The 19,920-nt window shown below is 39.2% G+C and overlaps 3 protein-coding genes across 3 annotated transcripts in view; 1 reads left to right on the top strand and 2 right to left on the bottom strand.

The window, feature by feature from the left end:
* The window catches only part of PDCD11 (programmed cell death 11), a 44,139-nt gene extending 43,208 nt beyond the window's left edge, over window positions 1-931 (bottom strand). The window contains exon 1 of the mRNA XM_080822723.1: window positions 811-931. The gene's annotated coding sequence lies outside the window, so the exon portion shown is untranslated. The remainder of the gene's footprint in view (window positions 1-810) is intronic.
* Window positions 65-5,807, top strand: ATP5MK (ATP synthase membrane subunit k). The gene is made up of 4 exons (XM_080822727.1): window positions 65-183; window positions 4,105-4,200; window positions 4,289-4,381; window positions 5,704-5,807. The coding sequence occupies exons 2-3, from the start codon at window positions 4,114-4,116 to the stop codon at window positions 4,376-4,378; spliced, it is 177 nt and encodes a 58-aa protein (XP_080678853.1). The 5' UTR covers window positions 65-183; window positions 4,105-4,113; the 3' UTR covers window positions 4,379-4,381; window positions 5,704-5,807.
* Window positions 5,068-19,290, bottom strand: TAF5 (TATA-box binding protein associated factor 5). The gene is made up of 11 exons (XM_080822724.1): window positions 18,711-19,290; window positions 16,344-16,581; window positions 12,550-12,865; window positions 11,645-11,808; window positions 11,403-11,538; window positions 10,660-10,780; window positions 9,799-9,928; window positions 8,291-8,455; window positions 7,503-7,680; window positions 7,144-7,321; window positions 5,068-6,858 (listed from the first exon to the last, which is right to left on the bottom strand). Exons 1-11 carry the CDS (start codon window positions 19,267-19,269, stop codon window positions 6,641-6,643), a joined length of 2,403 nt encoding a protein of 800 aa, XP_080678850.1. The 5' UTR covers window positions 19,270-19,290; the 3' UTR covers window positions 5,068-6,640.
* Between the last annotated feature and the right edge of the window lie 630 nt (window positions 19,291-19,920).

Below are 19,920 nucleotides of genomic sequence, written 5' to 3' on the forward strand. Positions count from 1 at the left end.
GGGCGGAGGAGAGTTAGAAACAGGAAGCGGAAAGGCGGGACTTCAAGCCATAGCCAATCGACGCTGAAGGCTGAATCGCTCTGATAGTGCAACGCGTGCGGGGGAGGAGGCTTCTTCCGGCCGGCTGCGGGATAGCTGCGTACGTTGAAGGACACAACCCGCGGAATTGGTGTCTTCTGCAAGGTGGGTGTGTGGACGAGAACCCTGGCTCAGGCCTCGTGCCTCCGCTTTGCGGGGCTGGCATAAAAATCCGACCATATCTGGTCGAGGAACACAGTTAGGTCTTCGCTGTGGGGTGCGAGGACAGTGGAGAATGGGAAAGGAATTAGGGATAACGAGAGCCGAGGCGCGAGGGGTTGTACTGGGCTGGGAAGCCTTGGGGCGAGGCGGATAGGAGGTCCCGAAGGCCCTTAGATCGTATATCACAGTAGAGAAAAAAGAGGCCCGCAGCGAAGGGAGTTCCCCCAAGGTCACCCAGCAACGTAATATTATTGAATGGAACTCGGGCTTCTGGCCAGATTAACCTCTTTTCCTCTGTTTGCCCATTGCAGTTTATTTCCCCTGTGCTGTGCTTACGGAGCCGGCCAGCAAGGCCTCCTTTAGCGGCACTGCTGCCTTTGTCAAAGGGAGTGTGTGTGGCCCAGCCCCTGCAGGTCGCCAGGCCCGCAGTAACGGGCTTAGATTTCAGCCTGTGTCGACCAGCCGGAAGGCCTTTCCCAAGAGATAGCCAGAACAGAGAGCTGTATACTCCTTGAAGTGCAAGCGGCTGCTTCTGGTACCCGAGTAGCTCTCGACTTGGCTGCTTCTTACCTCGTGATCTCACCGTTCCAGGTAGATATTCAGTCAGACAGGAAAATAGCAGTTTTAAAAAGCAAAGTAGCGAGGACAGTTGGTCACTTGGGGCCTTTTCTGAAATTCCCGTTTCACAGGTGAAGAAAGACGTGGAAGGCTTCATTAATGTTTAATAGCAGTGGGCCGGTTAATTAGAAACAAGAGGTTGCTGGGGGGCGGGGGTAGGAGGGTTCGGATAGGGTGGCTGGGTGATGGACATTGGGGAGGGTATGTGCTATGGTGAGTGCTGTGAAATATGTAAGCCTGACGATTCACAGGCCTGTACCCCTGGGGCAAATAATACATTATGTGTTAATTTTTTAAAAAGAAGAAGAAGAAAGAGAGAGGAAGACCCCCATGCTTAGACTTCTCTACAGCCTATCTTTTAACAGTTAGTGCAATTATTGGTCTTAAGTAAATTTTCCCTTGTTGTGTCTATCTAAACTTCCTACTATTCGAAAGGGAAGAAGGTTTCAGTTTGAGTTATTCCACAGAGGGTGCTCTAGCTACAAGGGTTCCTGGTCTTTGTCCAAAAGTAACTGTGCAATTTGCTGAAGGGTGCAGACTCCAGTGCTTGTAGGCTTTTGACCCATTGTTTATTTCACCAGCAACATTTTACTCCCCACTCCTGCCTCCATCTCACCTTCACAAGAGTTTTCAAGACCCAGACTAAATTCCAGTTCCTATACCATGCCCTTCCCAGCAGTCATATTTAGTCCTCTGTGGAATATCACAGGCTTCCTCCCATACTGTGTAGGGAGAAGTTTAAAGCACTTTAATATTATTTCATTTGGACACTACCATCCTCTGAAAAATTTTGGTTACACACAAGGTAGTGGGGTTATCAGTTAATAATTTGACCAAGCTCCTGTTTTATGTAGGGTTTCTCCTAGAAACCCACTTGATACCGTAAGAATCCAAAAGTGTATCATGAAAATGAATGGGGGGGGGGATATTCCTTTAGTAAGTCTAGTAAAGTGAAACCGTTACTATAAAAGCTATATTATGAAGATTTATTTTAATGCAAATTTTCCTGCTTGGGCTGAAAGGCCAAGGTCCCTGAGGAGGCCCAAGGAAGCTTGGATTTCCTTCATTGTTCCAAGAACCTTCTTGAAACTGTTTAGAATTAAGGTCATTTGTCCAAATTTTCATTGCCAATTCTGTGCACGTGAATGCCTCTGAAGGCCTTTGAATGGTAAATAGGGGGAGTGCCAGTTTCCATAGCAACGACTTCCTCACAGATCTCTCCCTCTTCATTTCATCAAGAGCCAGCTGAGTCACGGCCACTGCCTACCAATCTCGACCGGACCTCGACCGGCTCGTCTATGTTGCCAATCGACTCGGCGTGGCGTCGGTCGTGGTAGATAGGCGGTCATACATACGAATTGTCAAGTGTTGTTTTGGTGACCTTTGAATGTGCCTTTGCTATTTTTTATTATGACAAATAATATACTTGTGTAAAATATAGGTACTTATAAATATAACTCCAAAAAGTTTGCTGCATATTTTTCCAGAGTTTTTCTATATAATTACTAACAAATATTTGGTTTTCTATTACTGCAGTGTCTTTCAAACTTTAGCTTACATCAGAAATGCCTATTAAAACAGATTACTGGGCCCCAGAGTTTTTGATTGCATAGGCCTGAGTTTGGGCCTGAGAATTTGCATTTTCAACAAGTTTCAAGTGATGCTGTTGCTGCTGGTCTAGGAACCGGACTTTGAGAACCATTTATGTGCTCTGTAATATAATGTCCAAAAATAGAATTTTTTTTTTTACTGTTTAAGATTACAAAGGGACATCTTTTGTTTCAGTACATAAGGATCTGTGCACATTGTATTTCCTCAAATGGAAACCATCATTTTCTCAGTCTCCTGTATGTAGATGGACTTTTAGTTTTTCCAGTTTCTTATTTCATGAACAGTATTTCAGTCACTATTCTTGAACCATATAACATGTCTCCCTTTGTGATATCTCTGTAAGGGTAAATTCCTAGAGAACAAATGGACCAGCTACATAAAAGGGTATACTAATTTTATAATTGGATGGGTATTGCAAAATTGTACTTGAGGAAAAGTTGTACCAGTTTATACTCAGGCAACAGAGGAGATGCTTATTTTTCCCAGTCTGATAGGTAAATATCGGCCTCATTTTACATTTCTTTGATCACTTTTATGTTTTCCCTTCTAGTTTTTGTCCTTTATATTTCCCCTTTCCTAAGATAATTGGAATTTTGGCCCATGTTTTCTTCCAGGATTCTTTGGTTTTACTATTTATATTTAGATCTTTTATTTTGCTGTGATGAAAAGGTATTCCACCTTTCTTGCTACCACCAATAGCTAGTGTGTGTCCTGGGGGTGAGGGTTAGGAGCTGACAGTACTGCAGCCTAGATGGTGTATATGTGCTCTTTATAACTTGTTGACAGACTTCGATAATTTTGGTAGGATTTAATTTAGGTAGCATTTTAGTAGGCTCTCCATCTTTAAGAACTTGAACCAGCATGCTCTTATTCCTTCAACTGTGGAAATGATTTTCCAGTTCTTACACTCTGATGTGCATCCCTTTTGTTAAAATAATGCTAGTTTTTTAAAAATGGGAGTATATATCAATTCCATTTAGTAAATGATACTTTCTCTTCCTTCCCATGGAGGTCCTAAATTATTTCATAAGAAAAATTATGAAAGGAGTTGCAAGTTGAGCTGTTTAGCTAGTGGTTACCTTTCTTAGAAACTTTGAAATGTATCACAAGCTCCAACTTTCAGCTACTCTTAAAACTGATTGACTCCATACGCAGTGTAACATGCTGTAGCAGAGCCAGGAACGAAAATATCAAGCAAGATTAGATTAAAGGAGAGGGAGCCTTAGAGAAAACTGTGTTCTCTTCCTGTGCTAAGTGATTTGATGTATGTTTTGGAATGTTATACAATAGCAACTAAGGTAAAATCTTCCTTCTTAAAGTTTCTCTTATTGGCAAGCCTCTTTCAACCATCTCTGCTACTTCTGTGTTGGGCAAGGCATTAAAATAAAACTCATAATTCTTCTGTGCAATGACTTTTCAGGTTTTTAAACTTTAAAAACAAACAAACAAAAGGGTGCCTGGCTGGCTTAGTTGGTGGAGCATGTGACTCTTGATCTCCGGGTTGTGAGTTTAAGCCCCAGGCTGGGTGTAGAGATAACTTAAAAAAATAAAATCTTTGAAACAAAAACAAAACTTAATTTTCTTTTAAATTGCATCCAAACCAATTTATTGTTGTTTTCTTTTTTTTTTTTAAAGATTGAAATCATGGCAGGTCCAGAAGCTGATGCCCAATTCCATTTCACTGGTATCAAAAAATATTTCAACTCTTATACTCTCACAGGTAGAATGAATGTAAGTATTGGTGATACCTTTAAGCAGTTACGTTTTAGAATAATGTAAGTGGCAAAAGCTCTTGCTTACTTTCTCCTTTCTTTTTTAGTGTGTACTGGCCACATATGGAGGCATTGCTTTGATGATCTTATACTTCAAGTTAAGGTCTAAAAAAACACCAGCTGTGAAAGCCACATAAACAGTAAGGAATTGACATATAAGTAAACTAACAGCCATTTTGTTGTTAGGGCTTTTCCCCTCACTATGGAAGTAATTGTCATTGTGCAAAGTTACATACAGAAGGAAAATACTGTTCATATCCCATTACCCTGACAATTTTTGTTAACATTTTGGTTTGGCTCTTTTTAATATTTTTTATTTGGTTTCCAGTGGCTATGAGTCATGTCTGTAATATTGTCTTATAACAAATATTTTCTCTATTATTTGAATGCATGAGTATTTATGGATATATGATTTATGTTTCCTATTGAGATTTTTTTTTAAATATAGATAACATTGCATTGAACACTTTTGAGCATGATGTGTTGTCTGTATGATAGTTTTAGGCTTAACTGCTTTCCCCAAGGGTTAATGGGGCACCCAGCTTTGTTAGAGGGTGTCTCTTTTGCCCTAGCCAGTGCTCAATAATCAGTTTCTGATCTTTGCTTATTTGATGAGTGAAAATATTTTTTTGACGAAGTTACACATTTTTTCCATTTGTTTACCATTTGTATTTTTCTTAAAATTCCCTTTATGTTTTTCTTATTTAACAATTGAGTCTTTCTCTTTAGGAAGACCTTATTTCTCTTACATAAGCCCTTTATGTAATAATTATTAACCAACCTTGTAAGTACATTGCAAATACATCTTATATTTTTGCTAGTTTCAGATTTTTATACACAATTTTATATTTCCATTTAATTCCCATAGATTTCATTTTCTTCTTATGGTACACCACAACCTCCATTTGCCCATGCTTGAGTGAATAAATACTTGTTTTGGTAGTAGATGATGTGCAGAAAACCCAAAATCGAGATCTTAATCTACTGTAGTTCTCCACAGAAAATTTTTCTTCTATTAAAAGCTTTTCCAATCTCAAAACTGTTGACTACATACCCATCATGCAGTGGTCCATGACTTATTCCTGACAAATAGGTATTCTTTGCCCACTTTTCCGTATTAGGTACCTCCCAACTTTGGGGAGAGTGGTAGTATCCCCATTATAAAAATGGATAAATTTTATCTGATACGTTTACTACTGTTTAAAATGTACTTTGTATACTAGACTTTTCCAGTAGCATACATTCAGGGTCATGCTGAAGTCAGCTCTTTTGTTAAAGGTAAACCGTTAGGTTAAACTGTATTAAGCTGTGACATTTTGGGGTGGTTACTGACTCTGAGAATCTGATGAATTTGCATTCAATTTCAGGGGGTTCAAGGATAGTCCTATACTTGTAATTACTGAATGTCTTAAAAGTAGAGTTGAGCACAATTGTGTCTAAATTATTTTTACTTTTTTTATAGGATTTTAACTTGTACCTCATCTGTTAAGTTCCCATGCCTGGAGAAGCTAATGTCAGCTCATCATGTGATATTCAATTTGTACAATAAATTATGAACCTGGAAAAGCTGGTTGTCTTTATTTACAATATATCAAAAATATAAAAACTGTACAAAATGCAACGAAGGCAAAAAACTGGCAGTGACTTGGTCTAAATCTTTTAGTTTCCAAAGCAAGGCTCAGTACTGGAGGTAAGCAACTGAAATGTCTGTCTGACTTCAAGTGTACTAGGTTTTATGTAGCTGTTTTAGCTGAAGTAGAACATGGAAGCTAAATTTCTTCACCTGGTTTATAGAGTGTTTGGGTGCACTCAGAATCCAACAGATATAAATTCAGATGTCAGTGGATGGTTGTACTTCATCTAGTTCTTAGAAAGAAATTGTAGTTCACTCTACCTAATAACATACATTCCACTAATCATGGGCCAAGCAAAAATGTTAGTGGATCATTTAACATAGTACTTGAGTGCCATACAGTAACTACATTTTTACAGCAGAAACATACATGCTCATAGAATTCTTCAGCTAAAATTCAAGATGGTATTACATTACTCAGTTTGAATCTTGAAGCAGGATGAATTACTGAAGTCAATTGATTTTTTTTCTAAATATAATAAATTAAAATAGCATTTGAACAGAAAATGCATAGTTTCCACACAATCCAAAGCACCATAAATGTCCCCTCCACGAACATAATACCTCTTATTCAACTAACGGAAATTAGTTAAATGTGGTTGCTATAGAAACGTGGAACTGTCCTGTTCAGATTTTCCAAGCAGCATCCTTCCAGATCCATATAGACAAAACATTCTTTGTAGCTTAAATATTAATCACTGAGGTATTTGCTTTTAGTCTCCCTTTTTCAAACAGTAGCTTCCGAAAGGTCTTTAATACCGATGATTTATTGCGGACTATAAGCTCCTGCAGCTAGAACCAAGTTTCTTCGAGTAAAATGGAGGTGTACAACTGGTGTTGATTTGGTCATATATGTTCCCAACAATAACTCCTGTGAATTCTCAGGTAAATTTATATGCCCAGTGGCTGTAGTAAAGTCATCGGTCTCTAAATCTTCAAATGCTTTGACAGCATCCCACAACCGGACTGTATTATCCATTGAACCTAACAGGAAGTCAAAGGAAACCATTTAGTAGCATCTACCGTATTTAGAGTCTGACATATAGTTCATATATTTACTGTATATTTATGGTGAAAAAAATCTAAACGTGATTAATAAGCTCTTCTAAAGGACCATTTCAATCAGTTTAACCTGAGAAGTCAACACACATATCAGGGGATACTCTGGAATCATGGCTAAGAGAAGCAAAACCTAACACGGTCAACCTAAGTGTTTCATTTCAACGTACCATTTACCCTTTTAACACAAAGCCATTTCTAGTCATTTACCTGATGCCAAAATTTCACCATCTCTACTAAACCTAAGTGAACAGACTGTATCAGTGTGGCCTTTTAATTCTCCAACCATCAAACCATGTCCAATATCCCAAAGGAGTACTCTGCCATCTGTGGCTCCTGTAGCCAGGAATCTCCCATTGGGAGAAAATGTCAAGGAATGAATTGGTCCCTAGAAAAGAAGTCCAGGGAAAGAATCAACAGTGGGTTAAAAATATCTCAAAGTAAGAAAGTTAGAATTTTAAAGCTTAGAGTGGAATTGAATAGTTTCTTTAAAATGTGTTATTAGTTAATTTTTGAAATATTTTTATCTCAAAAACAACCTTGTATGCCATAATGAAGGTATAAAATACCTTGTGTCCAGTGAATATTCTTACACAGTTTCCATTCAGGACATCCCAGAGCCGCACAGTTCTGTCTGCAGAGCCCGTAGCAACATAATTAGAATTTGGATGGAATCTGGTACAATTCACATCAGCAAGATGGCCAGCAAATATCCTTAAAGGCTGATAGTGGTCTGTAGCCCAGAGCCTTTTAAAAAAATGCATTGAAAGAAAAAGAAAATAATAATAGTTAACTGCCAAAACTCTAAAATAAATAACAGAAATACCCATGTGAGATTATTAGCTCCAAATAGGTCCCCTTCACTGGCTCCATGAGGAGAAAAAAAAAAAATGGAATGAGATGAAATAACATTCTTAAGGAAAACTAAGTTGATCTAGTACAAAATTTTTTTAAACTCAAGTTCTCTGTATGTACCCACCTTTCCTACCCCAATTCCTAGTCTAACCCATAGAAAAGTGTTTTTTGCTAGTTTTGGCCACCATAAAATTAGTTTCTAACCTGAGTTACCTCATCCTGAACTTTCAAGGAGATCACAGGAAAACACCAGCAATGCTCATAGTGGTAGTGAAAATCTAGCTGGTGGGAGCTTAAGGGGGAAAAAAGGAGGACTCTTGATATGGACATAAATGCAGACATAGTAATACTCCCCAAATTCATTTTCAAATAAGGAGCTATAAATGCTGACAATCTCAAAAAGTTGATCCCAAATAACTGAAGTGAAAATGAGTTTGGCTGGAGCTTGTAATTCCCTTAAAAAGAAACCATTCTGCCATTCATAAGATCACAATGTTCTTACCGAGCTACTCGATCGTGGCCCCCTGACACAAAATAATATCCATATGGAGAAAACTGTGTGTCCCATACTGGGTAGTTGTGTCCTTTATATCCCACCAAGCAAGTAAATGTTTGAAGACTCCACAATCTAACAGTTCCATCCTCTGAAGAGGAAAGCAAATAGTTCCTGAGAGAAGAGAATGTGATATATTTGATTCCCAGAATCAAATAGTTACCTATCCAGTTTCTCTGTACATTTAAGTATGATAAGTACAGCTAACCTGACATGCTACATCTTTTACTTTATACATGGAATTCACAGTAGATAACAAAAGTTGAAAGTAATAACCAAACTAATGTTAGCTCTAATAATCTACATCTACTGAGCATATACTAAGTGAGGTTAGATCTTTTTTTAAGATTTTATCTATTTATGAGACACACAGAGGGAGCACACAAGCAGGGAGAGAGGCAGGGAGAGGGAGAAGCAGGATCCCCGCTGAGCAAGGAGCCAGATCCCAGGACCCTGGGATTATGATCTGAGCTGAAGGCAGACACTCAACCCAAATGAGCCACCCAGGTGCCCCGAGGTTAGATTATTTTTAAAAGTATAATGGAAAAACCACACTTATAAAAAATTATACCAAAGGGTACCAATAGAAAGTCGGTCAAAAAGGTTAATTGAGAAAAGCTAAGAAATGTGATATAAGATGTCACTCAAAACTCAACAATTTTTTACTTTAAAATGGAGATGCTCTTTTCCTCTCTTGACTTGCATAAGCATTTAATAGGAAATGTCTTTTTGACAAAAAAAAACTATAGACATGTAAGTAATAATTTAGCTTTTTCAAAGATAAACACAAAAGCTGAATCACTGAAACTATTATGGTTTTCACTGAAATTAGAGATTTCCCTCAAGCAAAAATGTATCATCTGGCTAAACCCTACCAAGATTTCATAAAGATGAAAATGTTGATGGATTGAAAGTTACTATCCAATTAAGATACAAATGGTTATTATGAATATAAAATTCCCTCCCATTTTCACAGAATATTAGAGATCATAAAAAATAAGCAAATACCTATTTGTGGGTTTCAAATTCCCTTTTCAGTATCCTCTTAGTTCTTTTGATTACACAAAATCTTTAATTGACAGCTAACATGCCTTTAATATCAGGAATCTACTCTCAATTTGGAGATGATGGAATACAGCAGTAGCCACAAACCCAAGGCAGGAACCCAAAGAAGCCCCTATCAGGGTTATACAAAAACTGAAGCTAATTTTTAAAACCAATAAACCCTGAGGCTGTGCATCTTTGATTCTATAAATCTGGGTATATATTAAGTTGTTATCTTGTACACCAGTACCCCAAGATGAATTAGCAAATGGCAAGATTCTAAAAGATAATGCAGAAGAGGCAGCCATGAGATTTCTCTAACAGAATTTTTCCCAACATGTTTCCAGTAGTTAACTTATATATTATCTCAATATAATACAGCAGTATTTAATTTTTCATTGATTGTATGTTACCTATCCGGACTGAAGCTGGCTCCATAGACAGGCCCGCTATGACCATACAAAATCTTCAACTCACTTGCTGTTTTCTCATCCATTATTCTTTCTAAGACATCATCTGATTCTTTGTCTATGAGGCTAAGATCTAAAACGGTCCAAAAATATTGATATTTTAAAATATATTCATTTTTTTAAAAAGTACATTCATTAGAATATTTCAAGGCAATCACATCATGGTTCAGAAGAACTAACATTTGAACAGTCCTCCTACATACCACCCACAGTGTTGATGCCTCTAACCATCCCAGTGTACAGAAGAAGAAACTCAGGTTCAGGACAGTTAATAATTTGCTGGAGTGCACATAGCTGCTCAGTGTCGGAACTATGATTAAAACTCAAAGTAACCTAATATATCATACAAATATGGAAACTATGGAAGTATTAAAAGTTTTTTGAAAATATATTACCTTGTTTAAATAATACATTTAGCAAGAAACTCTTTAAAGATACTAAAACTAATTCTTTTTAAGCCATTTTTAGAGCTAACACAAAGTACTCTCCCATTATTTAAAGGCATTTTTAAAATTCACAGGCAAACAGTCATAAAATTAGATTTTAAACTCATGGAGTTTTCTAGCCCAACCCCCTCATTCTACAGATGAGAAAACTGAGGCCCCAAAAAGTTAAACCAGTTTAACACCCCAGTCTCCTGATTGCCACTCCAATGCACTTTTTGCTTGGGAATGTTAGCATTTTGAGCTAAAGTAAAATCAAATGAAATTCTGTTGAGATCACAATCTCTTATGCATATTCCATGGAATCCAGATTAGTGTAAACTAAGGGCGAGTTCACATCCTCACAAGTCATCTCAGTTACCTGCTGCTTGTTTAACACTACGAAGCTTTTTGGGTGTCACAGACCACACCCTAACAGTTGAATCTGCAAAACCTCCAGCAATCAAACTAGAATCATCAGTGACATCCACTGCAGTGAGGCCCTGCCAATAAAAAAAAATAAAAACTTTATACTACACAATATGGTCTCGGGATAAAATTTACATATTAGAAACAACATAATGATAACTCCTGCTCTCATAGAAAAGATTTCATTCTCCCATGAAACACTGAAAGTATTTACTTTGAGAACATGTCATCATTCACCCCTTTTGTCCTCCAAATTTAAAGCACATGATATGAAGAAAATGTTAATCACTTTTGTACTTTAGTAAATATATCCTCAGCAGCTTATTACAAACAATCTATAAAGACATACAGAATCCTTAATAAAAAGTATCAAGTTTATATAAGCCAAGTTCAATAGAGCTAAACTACAGTTTCCTCCTCCTCAAAAGTTAACAGAATTCTGATCAGTAAAACAAGGGACACACATAAGCAACATTCTGGCACCTGCAAGTTGCTAAAGGTCTTTTCAACATTGCCTTCTAACTATTCCAAGCAGGGTCCAATTATCCTTTCCTAACTTCTGTCTTCAAGCTATATTTACATCAAGAGTTTAAAAAAGAAAACTCCGTCTTAGTTAACACATCTAAGTTTCTTTTAGTGGTAAGTCACCGTATTACATGACTCTCCAGCCAGAAATTGCACAATTATCTTACTAACCTGGTAAGCATTGAGGAATGTATAGAAACAAATGGAGGGTAAACAGTCTGGCCCAAGGCGGACTCGTTTGGTGGTTTCTTTCATATTCATTATCTTATCCAACTTATCTGAGTCTTTCAACTCTGGAAGAGGGATTCTGTGAAAGAAAAACAGACTGAAAATCACTCTATTAAGAAACTGAATTCTCTGCAATAACAGTTCATCTTAAACTTCCACACATTTTCCTGAAGTTTTTTCCTCACCTGTTTTGAGGTGGAGCATTGGGATCTTGTTTTTTGCTTTTGGATCCAATGCTATCTTTTTTAGGCTTCTTCTTTTTAGGTTTTCCTTCTTCATTTTCTCCTTCTTCATCTTCATCATCTAAAGGCACCTCAATTTCTGGCTCTTTTAATAAACCAAAAAACACCTACAAGTCAAAAGAGCCAACATTTTCAAAATTAATATTTCATTCATTAATACATCATTTTCATATCTTGATAGGATGAATCACGATTACAATACAGTAATTTATACCCTGAAACAGATTCTGTACTTATCTACCCAATAGCCAATCTCCCCGTCCTCCTTACTAACAGAACCCTGATTTTGTTGGAGCAGCAATATGCTCAGTTAAATTATTTCTGTTCCCAGACTCCCCTGCAGGTAGGAATAGCCATATAAAGTCATTCTGGCCAGGAGATGTACACACAAATATACTGGGTAGGGTTTTAGGAAAAAAATACTGTTTTCCTGATAAGATTTAGCAGGGATATGCCTTCTGTCCTCCCCCTTCTGCCTTCCTGGAATGCAGGTGCAATGCTGGAGCTACAACAGCCATCTGTGAGCACAAAGAAGAAAGCCACATTCTAAAGATGATGGAGGAGAAACTAGAAGGAGCCCTTATGCCAGAGCAAGAGGGCTTTCTTTTGCAATTCATTATATGTATGCAAAATCCCTTGTTTGTTTCAGTCACTGTAGTCAGGGTTCTGTTAAATGCAACCATTCCAAATTCTCACTAATTTACACATCATCCTTAGAACATGAAACTTAGCATACAGGGTTCAGTTATTCCCAAACTAGCTATAAGAAAAATGTGTATATTATGTAGATGGAAATGCTACAGTTTTTCATAATCTGCATTATATAGTTCTTAGGTTTATTCCCATACCTTTGATTTGTTTGCCTCTCGTTTAGCCTCTCCTGCCAAACTTCCCACCATCGCATCTATCTGTTGCTTACTACGCGGCATCCCATCAAAGATGTCAATGTAGAGGTGCTCCTGAACTATGTTCCATATCTGATTGTTCTGTTTCTCCTGAAGATGCCTCTTCAAGAGTTGGTACGAGTCACGGGAAATACGCAGAACAAATTTACTTGTTCGAAAATCCAACATGGTCTCATTCCCTTTCATGTGTTCCTTTTTGGTAAGACTAGATAATACTCGTAGGTCATCCTGGTAATAACATTCCTGATCTCCATGGAACCTGTTTCAGTGATTTTAAAAAGTCATTTTTCAATGTAATCATTAAGGGATCTGCTCTCCCCCATATATTTATAAACATCCCAGAATATTTTCAACGTAGCAGTCTAAATAATCCTGGACTAAGCTACAGGATCAGAAGTAACTCATTTCAAAATGATCACAATTCAGTTTCTGAATTCATCCTAAAATTTAAAAATTTAATTCTCTAATGAAATGTACCATTAACATTTTAAGAGAATTTGAAATAAATACCATAAGTGAATGAAAGATATCCACCACTGGTAGACATTTGAATTAGAATTTCTGCTTTACTAAATTTTATGTTCTCTCAAAACCACTTTTAAAAACTTTATTATGGAAAGTTTCAAACATATACAAAAGTAGAGACTAGTATAATTAACTCAATGAACCTATCACCCAGCCCCTTATAATATATATAATAATCAATTATTATATTATAATTACATTATAATATATATTATATAATATTATAATAATCAATACATGGCATTCTCATAAAACCCAACATTTTCAATGACTTCTTGTATTCTTCATACCAGACATATTTATTAAACATCAGTATAATAATATGACTAAAGGACAAACAAATGTTGATACCAAAGAATGAACACTTCCATTTACTCACCAATACCAAAGGTAATTAAGTAAAGCTTTCAGCCTTGGTGACAATTAGTAAATTTAAATGTACTTTTGTTTCTATAAATCTTAATATTCCTGATAAAGTAAAATTAAAGATCATATATTTGGCACTCACTAAGAGCAGCAAACAATGCAAAAACATTTAAAGAAAAATGACTAAACATAAGATATTAGGCTCTAGCTCTGATACACAGCCAATAGATGCCCGTGTTACCCTTTTGAGACTCATCAAGACATGAACTAAGGGTTTCTGTCCAAGATTTCAGTGAAATTAGAAATCTCAGCCTCTTGGTGTTCACATCAGTTACTGCCCATAAACTCATCTGAGCATGGTGTCTAGGCAATGGCTGAGATTGTCCATAACAAGGAGACAGAGTTCCCCAGGATATTCCAGCTTCCTATGTAAGGAGGTGGCTATCTCATGGGACTGGGAGAGAAAGAGGTTTTTTGATGACAATACTGTAAGAAAAATTAGGTTAGAGTATAAGTTCTGTCATCAACAGCCTTTGTTAATTTTTTGAAAAATGCTGAGCTACAGAACATTCGCTTTATAAACCTTCTATTAGGCACCATACAATAATGAATGGACATAATGGCAAAGAAGCTAAGTGTCTGGAGTTCTATTATTCCTGTATTACCACTACTTGTGTTATCTGACAAATGCCGGCTTTTGGGTCTATTGCTTGTACTAAAATGTTCTCATTCAAACTGTTAAGTACTGCCTCCTTTTTAACCACTCCTTTCTTTGACTTCTATTAACTCAATACCCTCCCCGTTTTCTTCCTACTTCTCTGACCTTTCCTTATACCTCTTCTACTTGGCCATCTCTTCTACTCTTTTTCCATCTCTTCTACTCCATATGTTGGAGTTCCTCAAGGCCCAGGTCTAGCCCTCTCGTTGACTTATTTCATAACCCCCACCCCCTCCCCAGACAATCTCATCCATATCCATCAATATTACGCACAACTGCAATTTATGGCTCTAGACCCTAGTCTTTTCAGAGCTCCAGAGCTTTCTATATCATTCACCTACCGACTTGGTATCTCTTAAATGAGTCAAAGGCATATTCAAATCTGAAGTCAAGATTACTGCACAAACTGACAAACCAGGTTCTCTTCCAGGGTTTTCTATCTAAGTGAAGGTCACTCCCCCATCCAGATGGGGAGCCAGAAACCTAGGGGTTATCAATACCTTCATCTCCCTCACCTCCATATCCAATCCATCACGAACTGCCTCACCAATATGCTACTTATTTTCACAAACACTACTGTACCCTTGTCTAGTGTTTCTCAACAGAACATTTTGGGGCAGAACAATTCTTTGCTACGTGGACTACCTGCACATATTAGAACATTTGACATCCCTAAGCCACCTGCTCTTCCTCATTCTAGTCATGACAACCAAAACACCTCCACACATTTTCAAGTAGCCCAGGGGAAGCAGGAATACTACTACTCTGGGTTGAGAACCACTACAATAACCTTCCAAACTGGTCACTCTAAAGTCACTCTGTTTCCCCCTCACCACCATCTATTTTCCCAACCACATAAAGGTCCTTTCAAAATGCAAATCAGGGTGCCTGGCTGGCTCAGATAGTAGAGCGTTCAACTCTTGACCTCAGGGTTGTGAGTTCCAGCCCCACACTGGGTGAAGAGATTACTTAAAAAAAATAAATAAAATTTTAAAAAATGCAAATCTAATAATGACATGGTCCTTCAATGACTTCTGTAGCAGAGACACCTCACTGTCCCCAAACATCCATTTTTCTCCTTTCTTCCTCCACGACAGAATACCTGAATATTAGTTGAGCACATAAACACCTAGGCAAAGGCCACACGTCTTACTTCCCTTGTAGGTAATTGTAGCTGTTGCCTAACGACATAAAAAAAAGGAAGAGGTGTGTGCAACGATGTGCCCTCCCAGCTGACTATAGCACTGATGTGATTGCTCAGAGCCAAAGAGCCATCTTGTGTCACAGGAGGAAGCTGCATGACAAGGATGGAAGAGTATCAAGATGGAGAAAGCCTAGGTTCCTGGTAATCAAACACTCTATACCAGTCCTGGACTACCTAATCTTTATGAGAGAGAAATAAACTTTTATCGTATTTAAGCCTCTATTGTTTGGGTTTTCAGTCACTCTCAGTCTAATTTAATCCTAACACAGCTTCCTATTGCTTAGGATAAAAACAAAAAATAAACTTTTATTTTATTTATGCCATTATTGTTGGAGTTTTCAGTGAATCTCAACCACATATAATGCTACCCAATACAACCCATGACTGTTCTCAGGAAAACAAAGAGCCTCGACATGGCCCAAGAACCTGCTTGTTCCCGCCCAGCTTCGAACCCATTATTTATGCCATTATTGTTGGAGTTTTCAGTGAATCTCAACCACATATAATGCTACCCAATACAACCCATGACTGTTCTCAGGAAAACAAAGAGCCTCGACATGGCCCAAGAACCTGCTTGTTCCCGCCCAGCTTCGAACCCATACTCTGCTCCAGCCACACTGGCCCTCTTTCGTCTCTGTACCTACCATGATCCTCTCACCAGAGGTGTCACACATGTTTTTCCCTCTTCTCTTCATCTGGTTAGCTCCCACCCAATCTTCAGATCTTATCTCAAGCATCACTTCCTCTGGGAGCCTTACCTGACTTCAACTAGATCACACTCCCTCTTTTTAGGTTCTCCTAGCACCAGGTACCTCTCCTTCTTGAAACACTTGTTCAGTTACAATCTTACATTTGTTTGGTTACAGATGTGTATATACATTATATATATGTGCTATATATATAATATATATAAAATTCACATACTTCTCAAAAAATGATTTTGCTTCATTCTCATGTTGATTGTAGACTAGTTCCAAGTACATGTGTACAAACAGAGGATAAAAGAGTTGGGATAATTCTGCCCGATGGCAGTCCAAGGAACATTCAATGAAGTGTTTTAGTCCGCTATAGTATTCTTCATACATTGTGGGGTCTCCTTGTTGGTTGTAGGCTGACAGCACAGCACTGACATCCGGCTGGTCTTCTACAGCTACACTTCCAACTGTTTAAAAAATGAAGAACAACTTTCAAAAAATGTATTTCAAAAATATATACCAAGTGACTACGGCTGTTTTGCTACAGTCCAGAGGTAAACTGTTTCTTAGACGTTTGTTCCTGTCCTCTCAAAGTCTCTTCCCCAAAACAATCACACGATCTGTCAAGGGACTGTTTCAGTCCCTATCCAAAACTCTTTCAGCTTGCCCATATCTTAAAATAAAATGTTCAGATCAGTAACAAAAAGGTTCAGTATTTTCCCTGCAGCTACCTCAAAGACAAATTTCATAAAACACGGTATGTGCAAATCAAACAATTATATTAATCTTTTCTCAAGGCTCAGTGTAAATGGCACTCACCACCACCAAGACATGCCCTGAAGTAATATTCCCAGATCTCTAAGCTACTAAGTATTTTGTGACTAACCTGTAGGATATGTGCACATCTATCACTCCTTACAAAATGCAAGCATTTCAAGAGTGTGATGGATGAGCCTTACTTGTTTCCAAAAGATAACTCAATCTACATGCTTAAGATAATTTCCATAAACATCATTCCAAGGTAGAAAACACGAGTATTTATTTGGAATATACCAATACCAAACAATGATACACCTGTCAGTCTAATCAAAGTTTGATTGTTGGAACATTTTAGGTTACAATTATAATACTGCTGTGCTCTTCACTGCACAAATGCTTTAAGTTCTTTTGGTTATTCTGATAGCCTCTTTTCCTTCTTACTGGTTTCTGAGTTATGATAGGTCAAGTTTCTGAAGAGATGAGAGATTACAGAAAAATAACCAACATAATCCATCCATCTTATAGTTCATTCATAAAGTTCAGCATTCAGAAAACATTCCCCTCAGTCACATTTTTGCACATTTCTATTAGGTCAAGTTTCTGAAGAGATGAGAGATTACAGAAAAATAACCAACATAATCCATCCATCTTATAGTTCATTCATAAAGTTCAGCATTCAGAAAACATTCCCCTCAGTCACATTTTTGCACATTTCTATTTGTGGGATACAATGCTACATATTCATACTTCACTTCTGGCAATGCTGCAAAGATTAGGTGTCATAAATAGAGATTAATTTGGCTAGAGGCTCTGCACTAGATAACTTAATTCAATAAATGTTTATCATCAGCTCAGGATCACCTTTGAGACCATATGCTGTGTATGAATTTTACTGCACGGGCTTTGCAACACAGTTGCTAGGAAAAGGCTGGGGAGGGAGGTCTCAGGTGTTAAGTGTTAGGTGCTAGGTATATACATATCAGTACCAGGCATTTTATATGTATGTATTATATCTGAGCCTCACAATAACCCATCTAAAAAGGGGGCCAAAAAAAAAGCCTTAACTTCAGGAAGAGCCGCATCACACAAGTAAAAGCAACAGAGACAAGAGTCTGAACCTAGGTCTGTCCAAAGCATAACTCCTAAATGAATGGTTCTCAACCTCTGCCACACATTAATAATCCCTTGGAAGCATATATTCAAAAATGGAGATTCCTAGACTCCACCTCTACATGATCTGATTCACTAAGTCTGAAGTGACGCCCAGAAATCTGCGTTCCCCAAAAGGTTTAACATTAGTTAGCCTAATATTTTGCGAAATACTGGCTACACTATGTTCCATCACTCCCTGGCTGTCTGGTCCAAAGCAAGTCCCTTGGCCTTTCCGAGTCCGTTTTTTCATCTCTAAAACAGAGATAACATCTAAGCTCACAGCGGAATTATGAGAATTAGGATATGTAAAGTATTTTTAGTAATTACTTAAAGAAGCTAGTACAGAACTGTATAAGTATTGTTGGGTGTTAATGCAGACCTGCCAAGCCTCAAGAACCGAAAAAAGAAGAAAGGGACCAAAACCCTGAAGGTCCCCGCCTCTCAGCGCCCACCCTCCCCAGACATCCCTCTGCTCAACAGCTCTCCTCAGCCTCTCACTGGAACTGACAGCTTGGAAGAGGGTTTGACTGCGCAGCCGGCGCACTAGAGAAAGGGGCGGGCATGTGGCCCTAGAGGCGGGCCCAGGAAATTCAAAACAAGCCCGCAGAGGTGCAGGCCTGCCAGCCTCAGCCTTCCCGGCTTGCTCCCCCTTCGTGCCCTGCCTCCCCGGGACTCCGCGGCTCACCTTTCCCCGGAGCCGCAGAACCTGTCGCTAAACCCGAGACCGTGGCGGCCCCCGAAGCGCCGGTGCCCGGAGGGTCAGGGGCCGCGGGGCCGGGGGCCGAGGCTGTGACCCGGCTGAGAAGCGCGCTAGCCGCCTCTGTACCCGCGCCGTCCGCCTCTGGGGCTCCGGTGCCCGCCACTGCCTCCTCCAGCAGCCGGGCCTCACGGCGCAGCGCCTCTTCGGCCTCGCGGAGGTTGCTCTGCCGCAGGAACTGCAGCACGGCCAGCAGAGTCTGTCGGTCGTGGGGAGCGCCGGCCTCCGGAGCAGCGGCGGGCACCGGGGCCGCCCCCGCCGGAGCAACGGCGGAGACAGCCACCGAGGGTTTGGGGGTCCCACCATCCCCGCCGGCCGACGACGCCGCCGTCGCAACGTTCCCGCCGCCGCCGTTGGGGCCGTTGTTAGTAGTGCCGCCGCCACCCTCGCCAGCGCCGTCCCCCGCCTGCGGAGGTAGCAGCGTCGGCGGTCCCTCTGGTTCCAACTTGACCGCCACCTCCGTCTGCTCCTCCGCCAGCGCCGCCATCTTGCGGCTGAGCCACCTCGCGCCGTCAAGCGTGATTGCGTTTTCGCCACATGGAGGGCGGGGAGGAGCATTTTACGACACCTAGGGAAGGCAATATACGGCAGTAGGAGGGGCGAGAAAGAAGGAGAAAAAGAATAGGAGCAAGAGCAACTTTCAAAAATGAGTGACAGAAAGGCAGGAAGTGGGAGGTGGCGACCGCCCGTAACATTTGACTGTAATAATTGCCGTTTATTGCAGACCCTCTATGTTTAGGCACTGTGAGAGACATTTTACATTTTATGACCTCCTTAATTCAACAATCTTATAAAACAGTATTATCCTCTCTTTACAGGTGGTTGAACTGAGACCCAAAGAGGGTGAACAACTTGCCAAAGTCTCGCAAGAAGAAAGTGAAAGTGTTAAGATTTGAATCCAGGTCTAAAACTCAAAAGCAAACCCGATAGCCAGAAGGAGGCTTCTGAGATACTGGTAATATTTTATATTTTGATCTGGGTGGTTGTGACTTTTGTGTGTTTGTGTGTGTGTGTGCAGTTTTTACCTTAGTAAAAATGAATCAAGCTACACGCTTGAGTTTTGTGAACTTCACAGTATGCGTGTTACAATTCGGTAAAAAGTTTTTAAGTACCTACATTTTGTCATTATGAGATGTGT

Source organism: Martes martes (genome assembly GCF_963455335.1).
Source record: "Martes martes genome assembly, chromosome: 14".
Classification (NCBI taxonomy): Eukaryota; Metazoa; Chordata; class Mammalia; order Carnivora; family Mustelidae; genus Martes; species Martes martes.